At 29.5% G+C, this 18,560-nt stretch overlaps 2 protein-coding genes across 2 annotated transcripts in view; both read right to left on the bottom strand.

Moving 5' to 3' along the window:
• The window catches only part of LOC142331725 (uncharacterized), a 499,803-nt gene that overhangs the window by 233,096 nt on the left and 248,147 nt on the right, over window positions 1-18,560 (bottom strand). The gene's annotated exons all lie outside the window — the stretch shown is intronic.
• Window positions 1-18,560, bottom strand: part of LOC142331408 (RYamide receptor-like) — a 177,548-nt gene that overhangs the window by 17,754 nt on the left and 141,234 nt on the right. Inside the window, exon 7 of the mRNA XM_075377297.1 lies at window positions 7,667-7,757. Coding sequence (XP_075233412.1) covers window positions 7,667-7,757 — 91 coding nt within the window. The remainder of the gene's footprint in view (window positions 1-7,666; window positions 7,758-18,560) is intronic.

Raw genomic sequence — 18,560 nt, 5'->3', positions numbered from 1 at the left:
TCAAAGAATCTTAATACCAACGTAAGAAGTTTGTGTATTAAAATATGAAAGATTTTTACCAGGTATGAAACAAAACGTTCAGTATTACAAACCGAAATAATTAAATATTTTAGAAAAAATAATCAATCGAAATTTAAAATAAAAATGACCAATCAAATAAAGACATCTTTAAAGATAATTAAAACTTAATTTTATGAAAATCTGTTCGAAAAAAAGATTCTGTATTGCATTTGATCGGCAATAAACATTGAAATAAATGTTGTGTATCATTATTTAACAATGCTTTATAAATAGTTCATACACTATTGGTTGTTGAAGAAAACGAAAAAAAAATGGTAAAGCTTTCTTTAGTTGCGGATAGTTTAGTTTAGTTTGGTATAGTTATTTTTAAAATTTAACCGTTGAGTAGAGAGCACAGGGGGAAATGCCAATTAAAAAGAAGAAAATTGTATAAAAAAAAAGATTATTTATTGGTACACTGGTGAATCACATTTAAAAATTGCTGGATAAATTGTTAACTTTAGATTTTATATGAAGTTTCATAGTCTGTCTTGTAGCTAGTATTGACAAAAACTAATAAATCCACACATTTACCGTTTTCATATAATGAAAACGGTAAATGTGTGGATTTATTCCAAAAATATTATTCCAAATTTTGAAAATATATATCAAAAAATTGTTTTAGTAAAAATAAAAAAAGTAACAGTGGTGAAAACCTACTTTCGTAATTGGTTGGGATATAGTACCAACAACATGGTTCACTTCCGCGATTTTTTAACTTATTTATTAGAGTATATTAAGCTTTGTCTATATTTGTTTTAATACGATTGGTCTTATTTAACAAACTGTGTGATTGGTTATTAATGAAAATGATTATTATTGTGATTGGCCTGAGTTTAGCCTACTCGCGTCGCTATTCGTCAAGTTACTTATGTCTTCTATGTTTGTTTTCAATCCAGTTGGTCTGATTTATCAAACTGTGTGATCGCTTATTAAAACTATAGTTGTAGTGATTGGTCAGAGTTTTTCCTATTTGTATCGCGATTTGTTTAGTTATTTATGTATTAGGATTGGTCTATAATAGTTTTAAACCGATTAATCTGACTTATCAAACTGTGTAATTAGTTATTAAATAAATAATTAATTATTGTGATGGTGTGAGTCTTGCATTATAAAAACGTTTTATTTTATAGTAATTCCTTTCCTTTTTTTTTATTGTCTACCACTTCTCCCACTCTACGAAGCACCTTCTCATTCCGAACTTTCTCCGTCTAGCTGATCTTTTCCATCACACTTCTCCAAACCCACGTTTCAAAGGCCTTCAGTCTTCTCTCGTCTCCCTTCCAATATTCCACGCCTCTGTCCCATAAAAGGCCACACTCCACACGAAACGTTTCGCAGATTTTTTCTTTAGTCGCAGATCTAGTTTGCTACATAGCACTCTCCTCATTTTGCTGAATGCTTCCTTTGCCATAGCAATTCGTTCTTTAACTTCCTGATTACACTTCATATCTTCCTTAATGATGCATCCCAGATACTTGAAGGATGCCACTTGCTCAACTTTATTTTCCCCAGTCCTAATTTTTGCACTTTGGTTGATTTGCTAATTATCATGCTTTTTGTCTTCTTTGTATTTATCTTCATCCCATACTCCTCGCAGGTCTGATTTATTCTCATGTACTCGCTCTCTTCCAACACCGCCATGTCATCAGCGAACCTAATGCTCTGTATGCTCCTTCCTCCAATATTTACACCCTTATTACCAGTTAAACTGTTTTCAATTACTGCTTTCAGGTAACAATTGAACAGTGTCTGTGACATGCAACATCCCTGCCGCACCCCTCTCCCAAGTTTGCTTCCCTCCGATCTCATTCCCAATCTTTATTTTTACCTTCTCTGAAAAGTAAAGTTTTCTTATTAATCTCCTTTCCTTCCAAGCGACTCCTTTTTCCTTTAAGATTCTCAGCAATTTATCCGATTCCACGCTGTCAAATGCCTCTTCTAGATCTATGAAGACCACATATAAATAATATCTTTGCTTTTCAATTTATTCTCTTTCTCCGATCACTCTTATTAACCTTATTGCATCCCTTGTTCCCTTCCCCCTTCTAAACTCAAACTACTCTTCCCCGATCTCTCTAGTCTTCCACAAAGTCTCCCATTCAACACTCTTAGTAGTATCTTAGCTGCATATGATATACGGCTAATGGTTCTACATTCCTCGCATTTCAATGTATTCTTCTTCTTTTCGATTGGGACCATAATAGTAGTTGCGAAATCTTCCAGCCAATCACCACTCTCATATCAGATTACAAAGGTGTAGTAAAAGAATATATACGTATTCTTTTTTGTTTTTTATAACTTATTTTATCTAAATATGGAAGGTGATTTCCGATTGGTAAATTGAACTTATACTAGTTTTGAATGGTTGTTGTTTATAACTAAAAATTTGTATGAAAGTGAATGTTGTAACTTTTCTCAATACCTCTTTACCGTACGAATAAATAATGTTGCAACTTCCAGTTCTTATTCAAACATGTTTTTTCTTATAATTTAGATTATAAACGAACGTATTGCAAAAATTCTTCTGGTTTTCACTAGAATATTACTTTTACCTGTAGAACGGTTAATTTTTTCATTTTTGAAACTGTTTTAATTATTTATTTTTTAAAACAGGTACAAGTTTGAAATGCCATTCTTATTTGATCTTTAGAGATTTAATAGGCTCATGACTAATCTTTTCTTTGTATCGACAAAAAAAACAGTAAAACGATTGGTAATTAGAATCTAAGTTCGGGTGTGGTGGTGATGGTGTGTGTGTGTGTGTTGTTTGTTTGTGTAAAATTTAGAGTATGGTTTCATGGAATGTGGTAATAAATAATATTTTAAATGTGTATCTACACGATTTCATTTTGTGATGGAATAAGATAAGGTAATTAAATATATTCCCTAATTAAATTGTACATTATTACGGTAGAAGGCGATAAATGGCCATGACTATAAGCGCAGTTACCTGACCTCCCTAGATTATAGAAATATAAACTCTGTTAATTAACAGCAAATTAATTAAGGTTAAATACAATTTCTGCTTCCATTAATTCTATGTTATATTAAATTTTTTTTGTATAACTTTAGTATGTAGTTTCTTTTTACCATAAGTATTTTATTTTGTAAAGATTTCTTTATATAAATACAATTATTAATAATTAAAAATAAATCAATTTTACGTTAAAATTTGTCAAACATAAAATAATATTAACTGATTTATTGAATATGTTATTTTTTTTTAATAGATCTCATCGAAACTGGTTTATAACTTTGCAATGGTGACATGAGAATTATTTTAAATATAATGAATTTTCTTTTTCTTTCAGTATATAAAAAGAAAAATACAGCAACTTTTTTATATTGTTTTTAAACAATATAATAAATATGTGTACCGTGTCTATACCAAACGCATATCTCTAAGGTTGTTTTTCTCATCTCCTAAAAACACGTGCTAGTAATGCTTTCATTAATCCTCAAAGCTATTAACAACCTTGTTAAACATACTAACAAAACATTTCTAAGCTGTAACTGTCCAGAGGATAATAAATATGTATCAAGAATCCTTCGACGAGACATGTGTTTTATTTCATTTTGTTCTGGTAGGTAATAAAGAAATAACAAAGTTAGGATATTTTAAAGTAAACGTGGCTTAAGTTTCTGACACAACATACAATTAACAATATATATATTTTTTAAATATTTAATCTTCATGCCATTACTCTGTTTTTTTATTTCATACGTATTTATACTTTAGTTTACATTGTTAATTTTAATATATTTTTTGTGTTTTATTAAGAAATTGAATAATGAAAACTCCAAAATTAGGAAAAAATGATATTAATTTTTATTAAATTTTTTGGTAATAAATTTATCAACATTTCATATAAAAATATACAAATAAACTTGCCTAACACGTTACAAGTATATGTAGTACAAATTAAGGTTGTCCCTCATTTTTTGGTGTGCATAATTAATTTAAGTTATAAATTCCTACTGAGTGTAATAAATAGAATTTGTTTCATTAAATAAACATAAAAATTATTTAAACAGAGTTGAGAGTTTATTTTCTATAATAAAAAAAAAATTGTTCGTTGTGTCAGGGTTTAATTACTGTAACATATAGTTAATTCCTGGGAATTGCTGACAATTTTTACTAATTCAAAACCCAATTTTTTAACAATTTTTATTTTTCTGTCATCACAGTTCTAGAGCTATGCTGCAAGAAGGAAAGAATGGCAATCAATCAAAAAATGTTTTTTTTTCATTTCTTGACGTTTCAGGACACAAAATAAAAAAAAAAGGTTTGTACGTGTGTTGGCGTGATTTAAAGTTAATAGCTTTTGACTAGATTAACCCATTTTGATGAAATTTGATACAGAGACTCTTGTGTATGGGACAGTTTATTGGTAAGATTTTGGGGGATCAATATCTACCAGGGTGGCGAGGGTAGAGAATTTCTTTGGAGTCAATTCTCTCAAAATCTTGTAAATATAATTCCACTTTATATTAATTCCAGTACATGCGTAAATGCTTCTACATTTTTTTTTTCAATTTATTTGTTGTTAAATATACAATTTTATTCAACATATTTATCGTTGACGCATTAGCAAAAGAAGCCTTGAGCGCTAGCCGCGAGTTCATATCATTATAACAGGATGATTAATAAAATAACTAATTGAAAATAAAATATTTTTCTAAATAAAAATATATGATTTTTGTAACGTGATACGTAAAAATAAAAAAAATTAAATTGAAAAATTAAATAAAGTAAAATAGAGTAAAAGAAAAAAATACATAAACCAGAATGAAAAATTGTTTACATTTACATTGAAATTAAATAAAATAAAATACAATAAATATATAATCTAATAAATAGAAAAAAATTTCATAATGGAGAAATAAAGAAAATACCCAACATATGTTAAGACAACAAGAAATACTGATAAGACAACTGAATAGTATCATGAATTTATACAATCTTAGCATTCACTTCGACATTTACAGTTTTACATATGTAGATTTTTTAATGTGAAGTAGTATATTAATTTATTTTGTTGTATGCTATTCATTATAATAATATGTTAAATTTATTGTTATTAGTGAGGATTATTTTTATATTTCAAGTTGGTAATCTAAAATATATATTGTGTTTCACCCATTCATCTATTTCTTTGATTAATTACTATTTATTATTTGGATGTTAAAATGATTGAGAGCTTTGTTAGAAAAGGTACTGGAGTAATACGAAAATTGACTTTGAAATCAGTTAATATTTAAAAGAATGTGGGAAAACTATTTGTTCCTGCTGAACGAGTATTGTACGGTGTATTTTTAAATTCAATTTGTCTCATTTGTCTCAAAGTAGGTACTTTAAATTCTTCGAATAAGCTTGTACCGGGATATAAACTTCGTCTACCAAGAGGTGCTCTAATTAAATGTTTCTGGAGCATAAATATTTTATTAAGTTGGGTGTCATATGTTCCTCCCCGTATCTCGATTCCATATTGAAAAAGTGAATGAGCATAAGAAATTCGTTGTTGAATTGAAATGGAACCCCTTACAGGTTTTAGGGATTTTCCATTTTAATTCAACAACATTGGTTGTTTAATTTTTTTTTCTACAATGCAACTATTTTAATTTTGGAGTATTCCATTTCAATTTAACAAATGAACAGTATCACTATTTTTGATTTTCATGATATTTGGTATATGATAACTACACCAACCATGTTGTGGCCAAAAAATATTTTTTTTTGTATTTTTAAAAACTTTTTTATTATTTTTTTTTAGACTATTCTCGCCAACATGTAAAAACATCCATTTTTGTCGCTTATTCCGTGAGCTATAGCATCCTTATTTTACATCCTACAGAGGTCAAAAAAGCTTTATGTAAAGAGTAAAAACGGACCTTCATCTTACTGTATTCAAAATTTATTTTGTTATATAACCAACTCTTGTAATGTTTACTGAAATTACGTTTTTTTTTCAAATTTTGGGCCCAGAATAAATAATGAATGGCCTAGGGTAACAGGCTTGTTTTTTACCTTTGAACTCTTAGGTACTAGTACTTATAAAAAAACTAGTGTCCTTCAATAAAAAAATGGCCGCCAAAGATTTTGAAAATGTCGCAATTTTGGGACCCAAAAACCACATATTGTACAGGTGAAAAAAAATCCAAAAGTTTTACAACCATGAGTACATTTTATGTACTTTACAAACATATAAAATTTATTTTGTTTCTCAAAGGGGTTGACGAGTAATGAAGCCATTACTCGTTTTACCGCTAAAAACACCGTTCCTTCTAACCGTAAAGAGCTAGGTAACCAGTTCAGTTGAACTTATAAATTTTTTTTGTCTTCAGTCATTTGACTGGTATGATGCAGCTCTCCAAGACTCCCTATCTAGTGCTAGTCGTTTCATTTCGGTATACCCCCTACATCCTACATCCCTACCAATTTGTTTTACATATTCTAAAGGTTGCCTGACTGCACAATTTTTTCCTTCTACCTGATCCTCTAATATTAAAGCGACTATTCCAGGATGCCTTAATATGTGGTCTATAAGTCTGTCTCTTCTTTTAACTATATATTTTCAAATGCTTCTTTCTTCATCAATTTGCCGGAACACCTCTTCATTCGTCACTTTATCCACCCATCTGATTTTTATCATTCTCCTATAACACCACATTTCAAAAGCTTCTAATCTTTTCTTCTCAGGTACTCCGATCGTCCAAGTTTCACTTCTATATAAAGCGACGCTCCAAACATATACTTTCAAAAATCTTTTCCTGACATTTAAATTAATTTTTGATGTAAACAAATTATATTTCTGACTGAATGAAAGCTCGTTTCGCCTGTGCTATTCGGCATTTTATATCGCTTCTGCTCGTCCATCTTTAGTAATTCTACTTCCCAAATAACAAAATTCTTCTACTTCCATAATCTTTTCTCTTTCTATTTTCACATTCAGTAGTCCATTATTTCTACTACATTTCATTACTTTTGTTTTGTTCTTGTTTATTTTAATACGGTAGTTCTTGCGTAGGACTTCATCCATGCCGTTCATTGTTTCTTCTAACTTATAAATATATGTAATATATAAAATATCAAATTATAAGACGAGTACAGATATATAAAAAGATAGGAATGAATGAAACTTTAGTTAAAAGTTAAAATTACTTTAGTTGTTAAACCCTATAAAAATCAAGAAATAATATAAGCAGTAAACGTTTTCTACATTAATATGCAACGATTTTAGCTAAATTTTGGCTTGAAGCCCTGATAGAAATATCTTGTCTCTTCATTAGTATGGGAAAGTTGACCAAGAAATTACGATCAACGAAGAATATAGTTGCAGTATTAGAATATGTTTATGGTTGGATGGATCTTTTATGCAAATTTTAACTAACTCGATTATACTATTCATAAAGAAAATGTTAGTTTTATGCATATGTATAGACTATATAAATGAATTCTATCTTCAATTTATTTCATAATTCTGTCAGGATCACTCGTTTCATTTATATATATATATATATATATATATATATATATATATATCAAAATACTCAAAAATAACTATATTGAACATCTATAAAAAATAATATGTTTTTCACTTACATTATATATTCCGTATATAAATGGGTTGTAACAACTATTGCTCATCGCCAGCCAATCACAGCAAAACCATATTATGTTAATATATCTATACCTGCAACAAAGAAAATTTTGTATATTATTTAAGCTGTAAAAGTACAAGAGATAAATATTAAAAATTAATACAAAAAAAAACAAAAAAACATTGATCTTTATACTGTACCAATATAAGATTATTAAAAAGCGTAAGGGTGATAATTTTGTATGTAGTATAATTTTTTTTTCCAATTCTTTTAAATTTATTTAAACATACAGTATATATATAGCTTATGACACTATACTCTATATATAGCTAGTTAACTAACGCGGGCTTATACATCTAAATCGGTTCAACCGTTGAGCTACTACGGTGGAACAAACATACATACATACACCCTGAATACATTACATTCCTTTTTGGGCAGTTTATAAAATTAAATTAAATAGATCCGGAGGTCCCGGGTTCGAATTCTAGTCAGGAGTTACATTTTTTATACTCTACAAAATTCCATTTTCATATCCCACGCACAATCTTTAAGCTTATGTGGTGATATCAAGCAAAAAAAAAAAAAAAAAATTCAGTAAGGTGAAAAAAATTAACTAACTTTTATATTACTTTTTAAAATGTACACCAAAATACTTTGGGGATATAACTTTTTATTGGCTGGCTAATATTCTAATTTTATAACTAACATAGCCTGTAATTTTTAAATTAATTTTAAATTTCCTTAAAGATTACTAATTTGGAAAAGAAAATTAGTGAGTTCTTTTTTCACCTAATAGAATTTTAATATAAAATTTATGTTAAAAATTTATTTAAAAAAACGAAACGGTTTATTTTAAGCTATCTATTATGTTTACCTATATTAATCATGAGACCTTGCCGATGGTGAGCGGGCTTGAGTGCTCAGTGGTAGAGTAGCTGGAATGAAGGTGCAACCATATAGGAGAGGTATCTGTTGAGAGCCAGACTAAGGAATGATTCCTGAAAGAGGGCAGCAGCTCTTTCAGTAAGAGCGTAGGTCAGGACGACTTAAATGGCCTTATCAACATCACTCAATCCTCTAAGTACTGCGCAGCAGAAAGCAATGGAAAACTACAGCTGCTTTTTTTCCAAGAAAATGTAGTTCTCTGCATTTTCATGTTCATGTAACAAGATGGAGGTGGAGAATGTTTAACAAGATCGGAGATAAACCAGTCCCCCGTTTGGATCTCCGGGTGAGAATTACTAAGGAAGGGGTCACCAGAAAATTAAAAAATAACATTCTACGAGTCGGAGCGTGGAATGTTAGAATTTTAAAAAAGGATTACTTTAAACATGAAGTGCTAAATCTTCTATGTTCATTCCTATTATTTTACAATCGATTACACGATTGATAAAAATATAAATTTTCATTTACATGTGTAAAACAAAGACGTTTCTTTCTCAATATTCTCAAAAAAATCGTTTTTGGAAATAAACAGATAATATTGAAGATACCTGAAACTTCTGTTCTTTTATCATAATAAAATACAACCCAATAAGTTACTTTTAGTTTAAATTTTTCAATCCAACATTATCTTTTGTGAACAGATTACCCGGTATAAAGTATTCTACTACAGAAAATAAATCTCATCTTTTTACCATATTTAAATAAACATTTTTGGGTCAGATCCGATTAAATTGAAGAGTCGAGTAATTTATTATTCTATTTGTTCCTAATTACGTCCACAGTATATCTTTTACTTACATATTCTATGATTAAGTTGTAGTTATAGTAAGAACAACAATCACACCTCTACTCCCAAAAAATTATACGTGTTTAGTAGAGAGTTTACTTCATATAATTAAATCTGATGCAATTCTTGTAAAACTAGCCATCAGTTAAACGTTTCTCGTGCCAAATATAACATTTTAGAGATACAGATGCATTACTAAGAAAAGATTCAATTAATAATCTTTTATTTTTCAAATAATTGTTGAAGTTTGTTCAAAATAATATTTTTAACTAAGATGGGTTATGTCTTGAAATCACTTGTAATAAAAAAAATCTTGAAATGTTTCTTTATAATTTAATTTGAATTACATTATTCTGAAGTTTACTATATACTTTAATTATTTTTTAAATATTTTACCGTTAATTATTTTGTCGGTAAAATCTATTTTGGAGATACAAATAGATTGAGTAAATATTTCTTATTTATATCTACTACCAGAAAATAATTTTTTTACAGGGCTGAAGCTACAAAAAAAGGGAATAAAATTTATCTTACAGGTGATCTGATTTATTTCGTACCACTTCAGATCTTTGATGACTTAACTAATTTTCGTAAATTTGTTTTTAAAATCAGTAGAATAAGTACCATCACGCCAAAATTGATAGAAGTGAGTAATTGATATAAATAACGCATGAGGGCATTTGTTGTGAAACCTATTAATTGATTTAATAGCTTAACAATTGAACCGTTTTTTTTGTTGTTTTTTTAAAAAAAAAATCATTAAAAGAATCGCGGTTGTAAATTGATTTCTTCCGTCAATTTATGCAATTAGATTCCATTATTGAAAATTTAAAAAAAAAAATTAAAAATATTTTTTAAATTATTTTACTTATATTTTTAAGTTTATTTTGTATTTATGACTTTTGGGTTTTTGGTTGTACGATTGTCAAGTTATCAGAAATTGTTTTATTAATATTTATTTTACTAAAGAATGGTTATTTTTAGAAATTAAAAAAAATATATATATGTACGAGTAAAAAAATATATCTCGTATTAAATTTGTTTTGATCAGGAGAATTATAAATCGGAAGACAACGTCCAATCTATTTTCTTAAAGATTACCTAATCTGCAATGAAATTGCAACTTTTTTTGTTTTAGAAAAAAAGAACTATTGTATTAAAATGACTACCAGTACAAAAAACAACTTAAAAAAATAAAATAAATTTCATTGCTGATTGAAATAGCTGAATTTTATATCTTTGTACGAAGTAAAGGAAGTATTTTGATCACGAAAAATTTCAGTTTTCAGATTTCAACGGATGTATATCCATTTTGACCATGCCTGAATCCATTTTGACTAGTTTCGGCGTGACGTATGTAATCGACTTGACTAAAAATGTCCAAAAAAGCCCAAAATAAAAAAAAAAAATAGGATTTTTTACTTTTTCGTAACTGAAGTAATAAGTACTCATTGAGAGCATTTCAACGATATATCATAAGCGGTATTTATTTTCATTAGTTCCAGAGTTATAGCCAAATAAATGTTTAATTAATGAAATATTTGGGTCTTAGAAGGGGAAGACACATCGGTTCGAATTCGACTTCACTTCTGGTTTTTTTTAAATTTAAATATATTGATTTGTTTAATAACTACTAATGATAAATTTATTAAAAATTATTGAAAAATCTTTTACAATAAATAATAATTCAATAATAATAATAATAAAAAAAAATATTTAAAAAAATCAGTAGTTAGTAGTGAAATAAAGTTTTATGTACCTTTCATAGAAAAAAAAAAAAAAAAAAAAAATGTGCATATGTAATTTAACAGGCTTACAAGGAAATTATTTGATGTTCCACATCAAATTTTTTTTCTTAATTGGGAAAGCGGACCTAAAATGTTTAAATCTGGCTTGGAAGGAGAGGGAGAAATTTAATATTTTTGGACTCAAAGAGGTCCCCTAAATTTATAGAAATAAAAAGACGTACGAAACGATGTCGTACTTTGACCGGGTAGTGTATTTTATGTGTTGTACTACAGCAGCCAAAAAGTAGAAAATAATAAATTACAAAAATGAAAAGAAGCTTAAACTCAAGACAATATTATTAGGTAATAATTTATAAGAAATAAATTTATTTTACCATCGTATTTTTATTTGCTTCTTATTTTTCTTTTTTTTTTGTGTGGAAATTAGATCTTGTTTCATTCTGTCACTCATTCATTAGTGTTCAAATTACTAATAATTCAAATTATTAATTAATTGATAGAAGGGGAAAAGAAAATTTGTGAAGATTACCATATATTTAATAAAGATTAGGCTTTAATTAATTTTGCAAAAGAGGGATTTTTTGTTAAGATTTCTATCGTAAAGGACGACAACAATACTAAGGATGTAGGATACATAGTAAATACAGGTGATTCAAAGAAACGGAAAATTAAAAAAATTAAATAACGTTAATGAAACATTTTTTTTAGAAAATGAATTTTATTTCATGTAATTATACAAATGTTGCCATTTTAGGAAACATACATTTTAGTTTATTTTGTAAAGATGACATCTTGCAGGTGACCTCCTCTTCTACGTAAAATTCTCTTCGTTAAACTGTTCATGGTTTGACGTAACATCTCGACTGGAATTTCCGCAATTACTTCTCGGATCTTTGCCTTCAGTTCTTCAGTTGTAGCTGGTCTACTGTGGAACACTTTGCTTTTAAGGTGACCCCACAAAAAGTAATCGCAAGCTGAGAGATCAGGCGATCTGGGAGGCCATCTAATGTCACCATTTCGTGAAATGACACGTTGTCCAAACAATCGGCGTACAGCTGCCATCGATATCCGTGCAGTATGTGACGTTGCTCCGTCTTGTTGAAACCAGGCTGTGTTAAGAATTGGTTGGTGGAAATCTCTTTTGTTGTTCCACAACAAAGGTTTCAAGCACGGCTACGTAACGAACCGACGTCACTGTAATCGCAAGACCGTTGTCATCCTCAAAAAAATAAGGGCCTATAACACCGTAAGATGACATAGCACACCACACGGTCACTTTCTGGCTGTGCAACGGACGCTGGTGTAGCTGCGTAGGATTTTCTTGTACCCAGTATCTGAAATTTTGCTTGTTAACAAATCCACTGAGGTCGAAATGCGCTTCGTCTGGCATCCACAGTTCGTGAACAAACTCTTCGTTATCATTTATCTTCTGAAGCATTACATTACAGAATTGTGCTCGCACAACTGCATCGTTCGGTTTCAGTTCCTGGACTGTCTGCAACTTGTATGGATGGTATTGCAAGTCCTTCACTAACATTCTTCGAACACTTGAACTATGCGATTATAAAGATGCTGAGAGACGACGGATCGACCGATGTGGACTTCGTGTGACAGCATCTTGTAAAGATTGAACATTCTGTGGTGTAAGGACGGTTCGCTCACGGCCTGGAGGTATCTTTTTCATAGCCGAACCAGTTTCCTCAAAATTAGATATCCATGTTTTAATTGCATGTGCTGATGGAACATGGTCGTGCCGTCCCAGATTAAAATGACGGCGAAATTCTCTACGCGCTCCCTCCACATTGTCATTGTTTTTGTAAAACGATTTGATAGCAAATGCACGTTGCGCACCACTCCAAGGATCCATGACAACTAAATGGCAGGTTAGGTTAGAGAGGCTGGCCCCACTTATCAAGTAGTACCAATCGCCCACGGCTACCAACACAACTTTCAAAATTTCCCATTTCTTTGAATCAGCCTGTATATTAAGATTAATTGGTTATCATAAAATATAAATGGATGGAAAATAGCATTAATGATAAAAAAGAAAGAAATACTTTTGTACATTGTTTTAAATCAAGACTTAATTGTTATAACTCATTTAAAATCATGCTTGGTGTCGATAATTTTTACAAAACCGATGATATATTTTAGCCCATAATGAGAGTAATTTTTATTCAAAAGTATTTATTTCTATTATATCACCTCAATTTTAAACTTTCCAGTAGTAATACAATATCTTCATTTCTTTTGAGAAGAACGTATCGAAAAAATTCAATAAAAAAATATTGCAATAAATTTTAATTATAACATATAGAAAAAAAATGTTATTCTGTTTCGGTACACAGTATCTTCCTCAGAGTTTACTAGTGTATACAAGGTACTGTAAACCGAAAACAAATTAATATTTTAAATAAATTTCTTGAATTAAAATATTTTGTTTTCATTTTCTCTATTTTTATGATGGATTTTCATCAAGTAAAGGAATTAATTGGATAATTTAATTTTGCGCCACTAAATTCAAAAGTATAAATAATTATGAATTAAAAACGTTTTTTTTTATATATATGTTTTACTTGTCTGGAAAAAAAAACCCAGTTGGTTTCTATGTTAGTTAATTAAGGAAACAGCGTTGTTAACAATTTTAATCGAGTTTTATACGTACAAGTATAGACATAAAGCACGCTGTGTTTTATAAATTTTTTATAGAGTTAAACTTTAAATAACTTTACATAGATATTTACATTTTAGTAAATATCTTTAAAATATAGTTTAAAGAAAATATTATGCTCGAATAATTAATTATTTGCTAGAATTTTAAGGCGAATATGCAAGTTTTTTTATCGAGACGACTAAATGTTATTTTAAAAAAACAATAACCAAGTTCTTTACTAATTTTTAAGTCAAATTTTTTAAGTTAATTGTTTAATATTTGGACGAACTTAAAAAAATTTATTGAAAATGAAATGGTTATAAAACTATAGAAAAAATTTTAATTACAAAAAAAAAATTATTATTAAAAAGTAAAGTTCAATCAAACTCGATCAACAAAAATGTTATAATATATAGCAATAATAATAATAATAATAAAAAAAAATTATCAGTTGATGTATTGAGTGATTCAATAAGGACTTTAAAAGGATAAAACAAATTTATTGAGGTAATTTACATATTGAATTACGATCTCATTTAATAGAAAATCACATGAAGTTTGTCACCCAACATTGACTTTGCTTCGATATGGCTTCCATTTGTAATTCGACCCTATCCAATTTGACCATCTAAATTGACCAGGTGGGAGTGACATCCCACCTGGTCAATTTCATCCCAGACAGAGGCCAATAAATCGTTAACTCTGTAGCTGCGGCGTTAATTCGAAGACAGCTCAATAAATTCAGCAGACAAAGGTGGTGGTAAATAAACCCGATCTTTAATGAAACCCCTCAACAAAAAATCTAGCGGGGGCAAATCTGGGGAGCGAGATAGCCATGCAATTGGACCTTCATGACCGATCCACCGACTTGGAAATATAAAAAAAATCTTGTACTTCTAGGCAGTAGTGAGGTAGAGCCCCGTCTTGCTGATAGTAATGATGTCCATCTTGGCTTGAGGAATTAGAAGATTTTGAAGCACGTCCAGGTAAACGATACAGTTTACGGTTGTCTTCTAGAAGAAAAATCGGCCGTTCTGTCTGAAAGAAAAACCGTTCTCAACGATGATTTGGTGACAAGAGTAAATTTTACGTCTACTAGGTTTCCTACCGTACTCCACGAAAACTACGTTAAAGTGCAGGAGCTGACTGCAAATCGTGAAACCAAAATACACAGCGAGCACGTTCCAGTACCAGTAACGCATCCATTTTTATGAACACTGGTGACCAAATTTGGTACTAAAAAACTACCTGAGTTAAAAGTTATCTCAATAAATTTTTATATGCTTTTAAAGTTGTAAAGTCCTTTTTGAATCGCCCGATATTTCTAAAATTATTTGCATTTATAATTAATTATTAGCTTGTCATTCAGTATAGAATCTAGTTTATAAAAAATTAATATTGTATAAAAATAATATATTGAGTTTAAAAAAAAAACATAAATTTTAAGAATATTTTGAATGAAAATTTTAATGAAGTAAATTTTTGAAATAAGCTTATTATAAGTTATTAGATGTAAAAGATAAAAAAAAAAATATATATTTAATGTAAGAGATTTGAATCATTTATTCCTTGTGTAATCCTTAATAAAAATCAGTTCATTCATTGATAGAATTTCCAGTGATTTGAGTGACACAATAAAATAAAATCTAATTTTAAAACAAAATAAAAAAAACGATGAATACCAAGAAGGAAATAAAAGTCGATTGTAAAATTAAATTTATTTCTTATAAATTATAACCTAATAATATTGCCTTGAGTTTTCATTTTTGTCATTTATAATTTTCTACTTATTTAGGTTGTTATAGTACATAACACACAAAACATGTCACCAAGAAAATATATTACATCGCTTCATACTTTTTTTATTTAACTAAGTTTAGGAATCTCTCCCGAGGTTGGAAATAAAACATTTGTAACTTTATGTAAGTGTAAAGAAAAAATAAATTGCAAATTATAATAGGAAAGACCCGTGATATCTTTTATTGATTTATGAGGAAAAAATTTGATGTGGACAACACATGGCTTCCTTGTACGTTTATTAAATTACATATACACATTTTTTGCTGCACTTCATTTAAACTTATTTCATTTGAAAGTGAGATACGAACCTCCAATTCTTTAATAAAGTGGACAAGTTAGAAAATTACAATGTGGCGGACACCAAATTGCATCACATTTTTTTTTTTTTGGTGTCCGTATCAGCATTTTATATTAGTTTATGTATTAATTTTTTTTTCAGGTCGCTCCAGTAGTTATGTGGTGTAAGTGAGAACGTGTCTGATGCGTAACCATTCAGACATCGGTTTGAATCCAACTTCAATACGTATATTTTTTAATTTAAATATACTGATTTTTGAATGATTATTAACCTCTGTAAAAATTTTTGAATTAAAATGAAAAGTACATTAAATTTTATTTCACTAATAACTTTATTATTATTATTTATTGTAAATGTTATTTTACAATCACAGGTTAATAATTATCAGTATATCAATATATTTAAATTAAAAAAAAAAAAGTTAAAAAATGTATTTATATGAAGTGGAATTAGAACCGATGTGCCTTCCTCTTATAAGATCAAAATATTTCATTAATTAAAACTTTATTTGGCTACAACTCTGGAACCAATGAAAATAGTACCACTTATGATATGTTGTTTAAAAGCTCTCATCCCAATCCCATAGGGAAAGACACCCGCCTATTACGTTCCGGTCGCCACACCATCCCCCTCACCGTTCTTGTCCAGTTGGGCTTTAACGGGAGTCGTCTACCGCCCTCTGACTTTTACATCTCATAGTAATAAGCCTGGCCTCGTTGGGATGCTACCGATGCAAATGGCTCGGTAGATATTCGCATCGGTGATTTAATAATTCAGCTTATTGCCTTTGCTCTAGGCCTCGTCCGCACATCTTGAATGTCCTACATTGTCTCCCTCTGAACTAGCTAACCGAGCTCGCGGAAGCACAAACCCTGCGCCTATTTCTACTTGTTATGAGCCAATTTCGTGAATGTCTCGTCATTCGAGGCAAATAAAACAACATACGACCAAACATGTTGATCGCAAAAACGAAATTTAATCCTAGTTTTCTTAGTGAAACTCAGCTTACGCTTTAATAAACCCCTGACTTAGGTTAATTATGAACTCCGGTCTGGTCTACCAGGGAGAGACGGATTGATTACCTACTCCCACTCAGCTCCATCGCAGAGTACCGCGTGACATTCACCACAATAAACCGTCGTCGAGATGCCGCTATACCTCACGGCTCCATGGCATCCCATGCCCATCGGCAGTGCAGTCGTCGTTCCGCCGACAGCTTAACAATTGACACCTCTGAAAAGCTCTCAATGAGGACTTATTATTGCAGTTAAGAAAAAGTCTAAAATCCATATTTTTTTGATTTTGGTTTTTTTTGGACATTTTTGGTCCAGCTGATTGCAATCAGAAGGAAGCTGCACAAATAGATGTTACAACAATCCTAAATCCAACATCTTTGCGTCCTGCTGTTGAAAAGGATACCACATGGTGTGGTATCCTTTTCAAATGTGTGACATCTAAGATGTCACACATTTGACAGATAAAAACGTGCTTTTTTTTAAAAAAACAGCGCTATCTGTTGAACGTAAAACAACATACGCTATACTAAATATTTTAGGATTTATATTAAATTTTGTACTGACTTTTGTGATTAATCTATTTTCTATAAATTTTTTTTAATATAAATTGTGTTCTATAAATCGATACAATATTTCTAGTAACTGTAAAATCGATATGATATTTTTAGTAAAAACTTCTTGTTTATAGGAAAAATATTTAAACATAAATAAAAACACAAACAACTGAGTATCACCAAATAATTCAATATAAACATTAGTACACCATTTGATTTCATTACATTTAGTGTATTACAACTCCATTTCCACCTAATGTAATAAGCTACCACGAAGTCAATTTGTGTTGGATTGCTCTTCTAATCCAATTCAATTATTGAACTTCGATCAATTAGATGTAAGTGAACCGTTCTGATACGATTCAAATTGAACTGCAGAATTTTACTTTTCTATTTACATCTAGTGTAAAGGATCTATCTAAATTTAATTTTCTCATTTTTATTAGTTTTTACATAAAACGAATTAAAAAATTGATTGCATTTTAGACAAAATTTTTTTTAAATATTGCTACTGATTTCTATAATGTATCTTATACAAAAAGATTTTAACGCATATTTTTTAAAATTATGCACTGCGACGTTCAAATGGCAGTTTTAAAAAATTGAACTATTTTCTATAACTCAGTTATTTGAAATTCTAAAATTTTAATAGAATTTAGGGGTATGGAGATAGAAGTATTTGGCTATATATAAATATTTATTTATATTAGTCATTCCCGGTTCTTGGACTCCGCAGTACTCGCTTCGCTCGCTATTCCCGTCGATCCAGGACCCTCGGAGTGTTCGTTACCCCAATGACTGTGAGATTAATACTGTTAAATAACAATTAAACGTATTTTGGCTTTATAGAAACCTAAAAGAGAAACTAACTTACAAAAGGTAGTATAGTAATAACTACGGAAACTAATGAACACATAACTTTGATGAGGAAACCTTCACGACTTATTTCTGCTGCCATAGTAAAAAAAATTAATTTAAATTTTAATTATTTTTTTCTTCTTTAATGAATATCTCTAATCGATAACTTCACCCCCACAAGTTTTTACACTTCATTATTGATAGAAAATAAATAATACTGTTGTCACCCACTT

This window comes from Lycorma delicatula, chromosome 10 (genome assembly GCF_047948215.1).
Source record: "Lycorma delicatula isolate Av1 chromosome 10, ASM4794821v1, whole genome shotgun sequence".
In the NCBI taxonomy this organism is placed as follows: Eukaryota; Metazoa; Arthropoda; class Insecta; order Hemiptera; family Fulgoridae; genus Lycorma; species Lycorma delicatula.
This window is presented reverse-complemented; position numbering and strand designations above follow the sequence as displayed.